An 11,059-nucleotide genomic window follows, 5' to 3' on the forward strand; every position below is an offset into this window, starting at 1 on the left:
TTACCACAGCTAAATCAGGATGGAGCGAGTTTACGAGAGAGAAATACGAATCAAAACACAAGCGGTGAAGCTTTCCCGCGAAGCTCGGAGCAACTTGTGACGCATGCGAATTTATCAGAAATTGTGAACTCAACGAACAATAACAATAACAACAATATGAGCCCTCGTGAAGTTGGCATGATTTTAAGGGCGATTGGTGATGAACTGAATCTACGAGCATTTGTTCGCCACAATCCCGTAGGTTGAGGAAATGCGGCGATTGATTTTGACGTTGGGAAAACGTTCTTGCATCACAACAACGAAAATCTCGGATCAACCCGTCTAACTTTGAGGGCGATTTGGACATGCTCAGGACATTTCTATTGCCTTCGGCGGAAGGCCTAAGTGTTAGCATTTGCCTAAAGGTTGAAAGAACAATTGTCAGAGCCCAACATCTTGGTGGTACGTGTCTTTGCAGAGATCTCGCACCATTCAAACATTCGCTCAACACAACAACAATTACTTTATTGTAAAGTGCCTATATTTTTTGTTCCCGTGGAACAAGTAAATCGCTAATTGTGAGCAGTTTTATGCTAACAAAATTCTATTATTTTTCCTCTGTAGTGTACATAGATATTCATAGAGCTATTGATTTCTGGTTTATCAAATGTATATATACGCGCTCGTTTCAGAAACAAATTTGATCAACTTAAAAACTAGATGAAACGGACAAAACAAAAGAGTTATATCTACATGGCTGGCTCGCTAATAATGTAAAAAGCCTTAAGCGGTCAAGATTAGGGATTATTTAACAAGAACCTTAATAGATACATCCCTATAAATGCATTTATTTATACATTTCCATTCAAAGCCAAATAAAGAGACAAACCGCTTGTAGTGTTGCTAAGTTAGTTGTTGTTACGTGTTTTCTGCCAAAGACGTGTAACATTTAGCCAAAAGGCCTTAAACTCTTTTCCTTTGTTGTGACGATGTAGTTTTTGGCAAATAAACAACATTATGTAACCATAACAAAGCATTCCCCGTGTATATTTTATCGACAGGGTACTATCGAGTTTCTTTCATACAAATTTGCTGACAATCGCGTTAACCCTGACCTTTCGCTATTTTTGGATAGCTTGACAGTTCCATAAACTGCGTACTTCCTCAGCGCAATTCTGAGCTAAAAGAAATTTCCTTATCTGATCATTACATCGACTGTCTTTTGGGGGTATTCTATAAGCTGTATTCAATGTAAGATTGGATTAAATTAATTTGATTTTCTAAATAGCCATACTTGTAAAGGATTTTGTTTTCGTTTCCTTGTTGTTGTTTTTTTTTTTGCGGCGATTCATCGATCAAGTAAGTTAAAGTTAATACTTTTTCTTACGCAAAAATACATTTGTTCAAGATGTCGCACAAGCTGAAAAGATGAAAGAAAAATCAATTTCTTGTCACTTGTGACAGTTACAGACTTGCCGCCATGTGGCGAATCACAACACGTTTGTTTGGGTTTTGCATCCGAAAAGCCTTTTATCATTCCATCATATGCGACCACAAGGAAATCTTCTTTTGATCAAAAGATAAGAAAATAAATTTGAATAAAGAATAAAATATTTAGAGCATCTTTCGGAAAACTTTAGGAGTGTCTTCGAGTGTTATTAAAAGCAGGAAGTTGAAACGTGGATTGTAGTACGTGACATATTTCGGTAGTAACTATTTTACGCCCTATAACTAAATAGTTTTCGTTTAAATTATGTAAACGTGGTTTCCAAAAGATTATAATTGCTAAGCCACCAAGCAGCTGATAAAGAGAGCTGAGATCATAGCGATGAGAAAGAAAACAACGTAAAATTTCTAAGAACGTTTTATTTTGATGGAAGAGATGGCAGCAAGTTTGCGACGCGTGTCGCCACGTGACTTCACTTGCTGAGAAAACGGCGGGAAAGAAACAGCGGGAAAAAGATTGATATACACGTCGCCAGTTCGCGATAAACAGACAACAAGTTGTTAACAAACTTTGAAGATACTTTGTCTCAATAGTCCTTATTGAAATTCAGGAGGTAGTCATTCGAGAATATCCAATCATCTGAATGTCAAGTAATATTTTAGCGACAAGGCCAAGAAACAAAATTTGAGGCATTATATGACAAAATATCATTATTATACGATAAAATTATCAAAAAGTCTACTGTAAATTTCTCGCAACAATACTAGGCATCATCAAATTTTTTTTATATAAATAAACGTGAGTTTCCGGCGAGGAAGTATCCCGGATGTACCAAGCACGTGACAAAGGTCAAGATCAACGGGTCGCGTGATCTCCCCGGTCAAGGTCGGGCACGTGTTTTCCGGCAATTTTGGCGGGAAATCCTCTATAATCGCGCAAGTACGGACACGCCTTTCTTGCGTGCTATCTCCAACTTGCGACACTTCTTAACCACAGTTGGAGACCTACAATAGAAACTCACGAAAACTAAAACCAAAAGTGCTTGGTTGTGAATACTAAAGGCATTTAAAATAAACAAACAATTCAAATTTACAAGCTCGAAAAATTAAAAGGGATTTGCGTCGGAGTATCAAACCGCAAACCTTAGTGCTAAAATATTTACAAAGTTTTCCCTCACGTACGATATGCAACCTGCAGAGGAGGGCAGATTGAAAATTACGTCTTACTATGCGTCCAGGCATAACCCATACACCATCGGAAACCCAAGGGTAAAACAGAAATGACCCTGGGCCGCCTTTATGAGGATGATTGCCCACATTGTTGATTGATCGATAACTTGATGGACAGATACGTGTCGAGGTTTTCTTTGTTGCGTGAGACGGTCGGCTTGAGAAAAGGGAATATGACAGATTCCCACCTGTAAACTGTAAGTGGAGGGAGTCATATGACAAGACAACAGGTGTGTGCGACGAAATTCGGGTCGTATATAAAAATAGCTAAGATGCATTAGAGCATAACTACACTAGCTAATCAAAATGCAAGAAATCTGCCGCGTGTTTTGGCCAATTCCATAAACTTTCGAATGAGGTTATCTCGACATTTTTAGCATATACATGTGATATGCCCAAGTATTCTAAAGTCATTGAGCCAACTGTGACTCTGTTCCATGTAAAAATACTTGGATGTTTATGGTAGAAAACGTTTAAGTTACCATACCCCCCCCCCCCCTACCTATTAGCGCGCCCTCAGCTGCCTTGGCGTCTGATTATGACAAGACTGGTATGGAGCCACAGGTGTCCCACATATTTTCAGTCCTGCTACAGCTCTGACTATACAAGCCTGTAGATTAGATTTTACGTGGGTAGAAGGGAGGGGGAGTGGCACCTTGTGAAAACTACACCAGCTATAGTATGTATCCTTATCAGGAATGATCATCTTTGTGTGTGTGTGTTTTTCTGTGTCAGTCCCTATGCTATGTTCGAGTCTTGCTGACTGCATTGGCAAGAGCTAGAAGCTGCTGGAATTCCTTGGTGTTGAATATTTCCTCAAACACAGGTGACTTCCTGCGAGCTTCGTCAAGGTAAAACCATGCACACTCCTCATGGAGACTGCCATACACTTGGGGGGACTGGGTCTGAGGGGATGAACCCTCCACTCTACCACCCACTGGAGTCGCCTCCACACCACTTCCCCCTGGAGTTACTGACCCTTGTCTTGTGGTGCTTTTCTGAGGAGTTGCCATATCTGAAAGAGACATAATATTTACAAACTTGCACCTTGGTACTTTTAATTAGTTGTGGAAACCTGGTTGAGGCTTTGTAAGAAGTCATTACCCCGAACAGTTTAAGGAAGGCTTGGAGAAAAAACACACTTCTAAGCAAGAAAACAAAGATAGGCTTATAACAACCGACAATCTAATCCGTGACCGGACCAAAGTTTGCTCTGCGATTCGTGAAAACAGGGAAATAATTGCAATGATTCGTGCAAAATCGTATTTCATTGCATGGACCTGTAATTGCAGACAATTCTCTTGCGTGAATCATGATTTCAAACCTTGAAATTTGTAAAACCTGACAACTATATTATCAAATATAGTCCTTTTGCACCATTTTGTGATGGCAATGCATTGTGAGTGTAGTTAGTATCTATGGCTATTTGTTGATCTTGCATTCTTTTTTCTAAGTTCACAGCCATTTTCCAAATTTTTTCTGTGGTTTGTGAAAACATATTTTTCTAACTCATATTTAAAAATAAGGAAATGTGATTCGTGATTGCTCTCCCCTTTCCCCCCTGCCTTGTTGTAGTCTAAGCCTTACCATAGAAGCTAGTGTAGTTTGTTTCTGAGTGTCTTCTTTTTACTCCTCTCTTCTGCTGACTCTCATCATTCCAAACTTCATCTTCAGTACAAAAGTTTGCCCCTTCCAAAGCTCCAGCAACTTCCCATGGGCTGCCTGTGTTATCATAATACAGGGTGTGGGTTGCCTGTGGAGCTGCTGGTAAATTAAGCCTCCTTGTAGTAACATGGTCTGGATTACAATATTCCAGTGCACTAGGGAGGGGGGGTACTTGTGAAAGAGCTGGTAATGTGTTGCTCATGGCTTGTGTTCAGCCCACTGTTGTCAAAATTCTCTGCTCCAGAAGTAAAACAAGGAGATGCTGATGACGATGGAGAGGGCATCTTTGCTGCTAACTCTGCAAGGGAAACTTTTTTAATGAAAGAAATATATATTCGTTAGGTGGTCATTTTTAGGGTCACATCAGACCAACTTGGCCAGGTCTGTGTGGAGAGCAGAAGTCTGCATCACGTCTAATGGCAGGTATCCAGTGAAATGTTTCATATGGAAAAAGAATAGTATTTGACGACCTTTCAATAAATACAGTAAATGGCCCACTTTTTGGCAGTCAGGGTTTTTGAGCTTGCATACTTGTCCCCCCCTCTCCCCCGGGAACATGTCTGGATGTGTTTGTTGGTTGCATTTTGAGTCCAGGTGAGTAAACCCACATAGATATTTCTGCTATAAAAGCACATTCATGTTTTACATAATACTTGATGTGTTCCTGATAAAACACCTTTTGAACATCTGCATATAAAGCAGATTCAAAAAGCCCAAAGCCTACCTGCTTGTTGATTAAGGAAATAACTGCCAGAGTTGAAGTACGAAGTGACCAAATCTTCTGTCTGGGGATTGTGCAAGTAGAGAAAGTATCGGACAGTATCACCTGGGATATATTAAGTACAAAAATAAATACAAATCTGAAAATAAACTTTGATTTTAACAACATGGATAAAAACAGATGGGACAGTTCTCACAAGAATCAAAGAAAATGTAGCATGCTTCTTGGAGAGTCATCTGAGTAGTGACTGGGTACTACAGATCGCTGGTAGTATCTTAGGAATGGCATGTTTTGTTTTGATCTACTTAGTGCTACAGCTTCTCTTAGACTAGAACTTATAGCCATCTGTAAGTTCTTTTGTACTGATGTATTCTTTACTTCCAGGGGTACATTTTTATATGTGGGGAAGGTCAATCCATCAGCTAGTCATCCAGCATATTAACAAAGCCATGTGCATGTGCCTTTGCCAAATGGCAAACAAAGTTTGCATGGTGCATGTTGCAGACAATGTGTGATTCACAAAAATTGATTACACCAATTTAATCCATCTGAAAATATAATTGCAATGCAACTGTAATCAATATGTTTGGTGAATGGATCTGGAAAGATCCACACTCTAAAAACATAATTCTAAATGGTATTTGATAGTATTAATCATGTCATTGTAAGAAGTATAAGGTATAAATCAACACAAGGTGGAAAAGTTATGTTAAAAGCATCCCTTAAACAGTGAGGCGTTGTGCTGACGTTCTTTTCATCAGAGCAAAAGAAAAGCTTTGACAAACGGCTAACGCAGGAAAGTTAAGTGCAATTACTCTGTTTCACAGAGGCATTTAACATACCGTTTCAACCTTGTGTTAATTTATACCTTGCCTACAGCTTGTAGCCAAGCTAGTCTTTCTAGTTATACCATTGTAAGTGTTTGCAACACTGATTGACTTTAAATATGGATCTAAAAGGCTGGTTGACAGACAGCTGGTTGCTACACCAACTACTGGAAGGATTTTTTATTAAATACCTATATGGGGATTATGGTTTGCTCTCTGTGGTAGGTCGATATAAGCAACATCAAGGAGGTCACTAGGATCCAACACGATCCCAGACTCTTCACGTAACTCACGGACAGCACATTCCACAGGGGTCTCAATGTGTAGTCCTGCCATATGACAACAAGATCAGTAAACATTGTCAAATATCATTGCATGTGTTGATAAAAGAAGGGCCACTTAAAAGTCATGCATATCAGCTTGCAATTTTATTCAAGAAGGGCAAGGAGAAAAATGTTGAGCTATCGAAATGGGTGTTGACAAGGTGCAGTTTTAGATATATTACCTTATCTGGAAATAATTCCATAAAAATCTTAAACCACCAATCCACAGTACCTGTAGTGATGATTTTGTGCCTAAAATTCCCTTTGGGGGGTCCCCAAGGGTGGACGTCGTCAAATGGAATGTTGAGGTTTTCTCTGCGCCTGAACTCCTCTTTTGCCCTAGCCTGAAAACCATGCTATGCATTAGAAGAGGGCACCTTTCACATATCTGTGAAATCTCTGCAGAGGAGGTGGAGGGGGGGTCACACACCTGTAGTTCCTGTAGAGGAGGTGGAAGGGGGGGTCACACACCTGTAGTTCCTGTAGAGGAGGTGGAAGGGGGGGTCACACACCTGTAGTTCCTGTAGAGGAGGTGGAAGGGGGTGTTTGAGTACATCAGGAACCCTTTCACTGACAGTTTTGGTAAGGGCGTGGGTGCCACACCTAATCCGACTCAAGTCCATCTCCATGATGTCATGCAACTGCAAAATGGATAAATGGAGACAAACAAACAAAGCAATAAATAAATGAAAAATTGATAATGGTAACCAATATACAATAAAGTACATAAATGCAAATAATTAAATTCTCAAAACATTTTTCCTCCAATAACAATAAATGACACCAATACGACATGATGGGAAAACATGACGTGACGCTTCAAATAAGCCCATTTCACATCGAATAAGGCTGAGAATTTCTCTGAGTACTTAGTAACTTAAAGCAAACAAAATACCAAGTGTGACTTTTTTTAAATTGATGCAACTTTTTGTAAAGTGTCATTGAAATTTGAGCTTTTCGTCCCTGAGCTGATACACAGGGTAATGATGATCAAGTTAAAATTATCTTAAAAAGCCAAAATCTGGTTATGTGCACTTCGGCCTCACGTTATTTGTGTTTTAAAAATCAGTGCATAATACAAGGAACCTGTAATTGTGTCTTCTCTTTCTATCTGGAATTGCGCGTTTTCCAGGTTTTTCCGTCATGTCAACCAATACAGTGAAAGCTCTTTTAAGCCCCTAGGAACTTGAGAGGCTGACCTGCTAGCACACTGGTCAACCAAATAACAATAAAGTTTACCATACCTCCCAAGAGAGCCAGTACTTGATGTCAGCAGTCAACTCGTCAACATTAAGTTGAACAGGGAGACCTCTTACTGTCCGCCGCAGGAACATGGCCAAGGTATGGCCAACATTGAGGAATGCACTACTGAATATGCACCTCTGCAATAAGACCTGGTGGGCACTGAAACATCAATAATCAATAATCATAATAAGCAACGGCAACAATGATAATAGTGATGTTGATGATGATGATGTTGATTATGATCTCTTACTGTCTGCTGAGGGAACATGGCCAACATTGTGGAATGCACTACTTAATATGCCCCATGCAATAAGACCTGGTGAACATTAAAACATCCATAAACAATAACAATAACAAAAAAATCATAAATATTAAAAAAACGTTATTTGGGGTTGAATTATCAAAAATGCAGTATGGATACTTATACTCCTTGTTGATTTATGAGGGAACAGGATTATAGACAATTTTATTTTATTCTAATAACTACACCGGTTACGCACAAATACACAATAAATACGTCAAATGAGATAAGATAAAGACAAACTTTTCTTGTTGCTGAGCTGACAGAAGAAGCACACCACAGCTTGTCAGGACAGAGTCAGGAGAGTCAGGGATTTCCACATCCGCACATCTTTCTGCCCTAAGGGCAACCTTTCCTTGATATTCAACGAACTCCCCATCTAAGCCTACAATACGATGACCTTAAAGAGAAGGATGAAAAACAAACTTTAAACAAACCAAAAACATACAGACAAAAAAAATAAACAGACAGACAGATAAACAAACATACAGTCATAAATAAACAGATAGACACAGACATCAAATAAATGGACAAAACAGAGAGAAAAATGCCTTACCAGGCTCAAGGTTGACCAGTTCCATTGTTCTAGTGTTCATCAGTTGACACATACTGGCGACACGTGAACAGAAGAGGATAAATGAAGTCTCACTGTTCCCCACAAGTACAACATTCTTCTTCTCTTTCCACACCTCACCAACGCTCAGTACATCTGACTGACTGGGAGTTGGGAGCAAAGGGGCACAAGCGCCTTCTATGTTGTAACCTTGAGCTGTGTTATAACCGAGCTTACATCGTTTAGCAGGAGGATAGTCATTCTCTTCATCATCTGCTGTATTCCTGTCCAATTTACGCACAACATAGACATCAGATTTCGTATCAGATTTCTTTTTCCAATAGAAGGGAGTAGCAATCAGGAGTCAAATTTGCCACATTCTCAGGGATCACAGAGTTTATAAGAAATGATTTTCACAAATAATGGAAATGATTTTTTAATGGCCTTAAACAAGTAATAATAAATGAATAGCTTTAAACATAATTAAAATTGTAAACAGTTAACATGTTTTGTATGGTTTGACCAAATGTCACAATTCACAAAATGTCACAATTATTTCATGAATTTCAAGAAAACAAATTCACAGACCCCAAGGCATAGATTTCACAAATAATGTTCTATGAATACCATGTTTTGATGAACCACAGAGCAAATTTGGGTCTAGTTAGGGATCAATAAAAAAAAACTTTGTGCCTTGATAGAGGTACAAATACTCTTCTTCCTTAAAAAAACATATTGAATCACATATATATTTATTAGTACAATTAACAAGATATCTTTTTATAAGATAAAAGAAACAGACTTGTACCTTTTTGTAATCACTGGTAGCAGCGTTTGGAATAAAAGCTCATCTGGATCAAGAGTCCTTAGCTGAAGGGTATTTGCAGGTGAATTTGTCTGTGTACATTCAGCAATTTTTTTCTCCTTTGTTTTGTATTTTTTCTTTATGATAATGTCATTCAGCAGCTCAGGATCACTAAACCCAAGATTTACTAACGCCTCTCGAGCTGCCAATTGCTCTGAAAGTTTCTTTGTAGATGCAGGCTTCCCTGTTAGACTTTTTCCACAGAACTGGACAACAGTTTGAGCACCCCCTGGGGAAAAATACAATGTTAGAATTCAGGTCATATAAAGTAAATACACATATAAGAAAATAGAATTTTCAAGATCAGACTGTAAATCATTAAAAGGATAATTTAAATGTACTATAGAATAGAAATGGTGATCTTAGGGATTATGAATGATCTTGATAATAACAATACCACAAAGGACAGAAAAACTTCATCATACAAACAGGGTGATCTTTATATCAAAATTCTGGTTATAGCTAAACTGCCTTGCCACTTCATTTAATTCCATTGTACTGTTGCCTTGGTATATTGCCAGGGTATTCTAAGTTGCTTCCTGGCATCTTACGTACCTTGATGGTATGTTGTCATATATGACGGTCCCCTCCAACCTCTTTGGACGACATGTTCTTGAAGATAGCTCTTGTAAGATATGTTAATAGCAGGAGAAGACAAATAGAGCTGATCTTTAGAGCACCCAGTGAAGTCATTTTTAGCAGGAGTATTTTTTAACACTGATTCAAATTTTTCAGAGACTACAGTCTCTGACGGGGAGTCACGCACAAGTCCCAAAGCTTGTAAAGCACTTTCTGCTGCATTCTGTTCAGCTGCCTTTTTGGTAGAATGAGCAATTTTAGACTTGTAACGGACCCCTTCAAAGTTCACCTCCGCAATAAAACCACTGTTAGTTGTATCTACAGTGTATGATGGCAATAATTTGGCTGAACCTTGTGCAAACTCTTGTAAAATGTTCTTATATGATTTGATAGGTGTTGTCTGATGTTGTGGAGTAAATGAACTTTCAAGAGACTGTGACAAATTAGCTTGGCTGTTATTAGTATTAGTTATAATTGATGGATTACTATACGTAGCAATATTCTGCGAGGAGGGAGTTGAAGAAATCAGCGTTTGCTGAATGTTCTTCAAGGCTTGCTTGGCGGCGTCTTGTTCTGCAGCTTTCCTTTTACTGCAATACCCTCCAGTAAAATTTTGTCCAACTGCTAGAACATTGGATACGAAATGTCCGAGATATTTGGAAGTTCCGTCGTCACATTGCGATGTCCTGTAACTTGGGTAATCAATTTTCATCTTCTGACAGTATTCTTGTAAAAGGCTCTTAAAACCATGAGATGGATAGGAATCTAAATCTACGTTTTTGATTAGTTGATCGGCCGCCATTTCTTAGAGAAGTTCAAAACCAAAATCGTAGCGAAGCTACGATAGCTAAACGAAAAAAAAAAACACCCCAAAAGAACTTAAAAGTATACCAGAAATAGGTATCTAAGCATTGTCAGCATTTCCAATCGAAACAATATAAAAAAAGAGCCGATATGTTCTATTCGTCCAACAAAACACCTACATATAGGCCGCCATGTTGGAAAAATAGTGATGCTCAGGGGAGGAGAGGGTACAATTATGTGGATGTATTAGGACGGGGAGGGAGGGGGGCAGGTAGGATATCGTAAAAAATGCAAGGCTAATGCAGGAGAGGAGGGAGCGGTTCTTGATTTAAACTGTAAAATGGCTGCGATATCTGTTTCATTATACGGTATAAACAAATATAGTAGGTCAGGCATTTTCAACGCAGCTCGTAAGTGACGGACCATTTAACATTTGATGGGGGGGGGGGGGGTGGATGATGTTTTATTTATTTTATTTAGAGGCTTCCTCAACACTTATAATAAAGGCATACAACAAAATA

The 11,059-nt window shown here is 38.8% G+C and overlaps 1 protein-coding gene across 1 annotated transcript; it reads right to left on the reverse strand.

Annotated features, from left to right (window-relative positions):
- Positions 1–483: 483 nt before the first annotated feature.
- Positions 484–10,760, reverse strand: LOC5508970. The gene is given in 12 exon segments (XM_032377818.2): positions 484–3,670; positions 4,243–4,486; positions 4,488–4,618; positions 5,045–5,146; positions 6,060–6,197; positions 6,424–6,535; positions 6,704–6,832; positions 7,436–7,595; positions 7,954–8,137; positions 8,294–8,574; positions 9,099–9,384; positions 9,711–10,760. Coding segments are annotated over 12 exon segments (2,865 nt in total). The 5' UTR covers positions 10,537–10,760; the 3' UTR covers positions 484–3,398.
- Between the last annotated feature and the right edge of the window lie 299 nt (positions 10,761–11,059).

The sequence above is a fragment of the Nematostella vectensis genome, chromosome 5 (assembly GCF_932526225.1).
Source record: "Nematostella vectensis chromosome 5, jaNemVect1.1, whole genome shotgun sequence".
NCBI lineage: Eukaryota > Metazoa > Cnidaria > Anthozoa > Actiniaria > Edwardsiidae > Nematostella > Nematostella vectensis.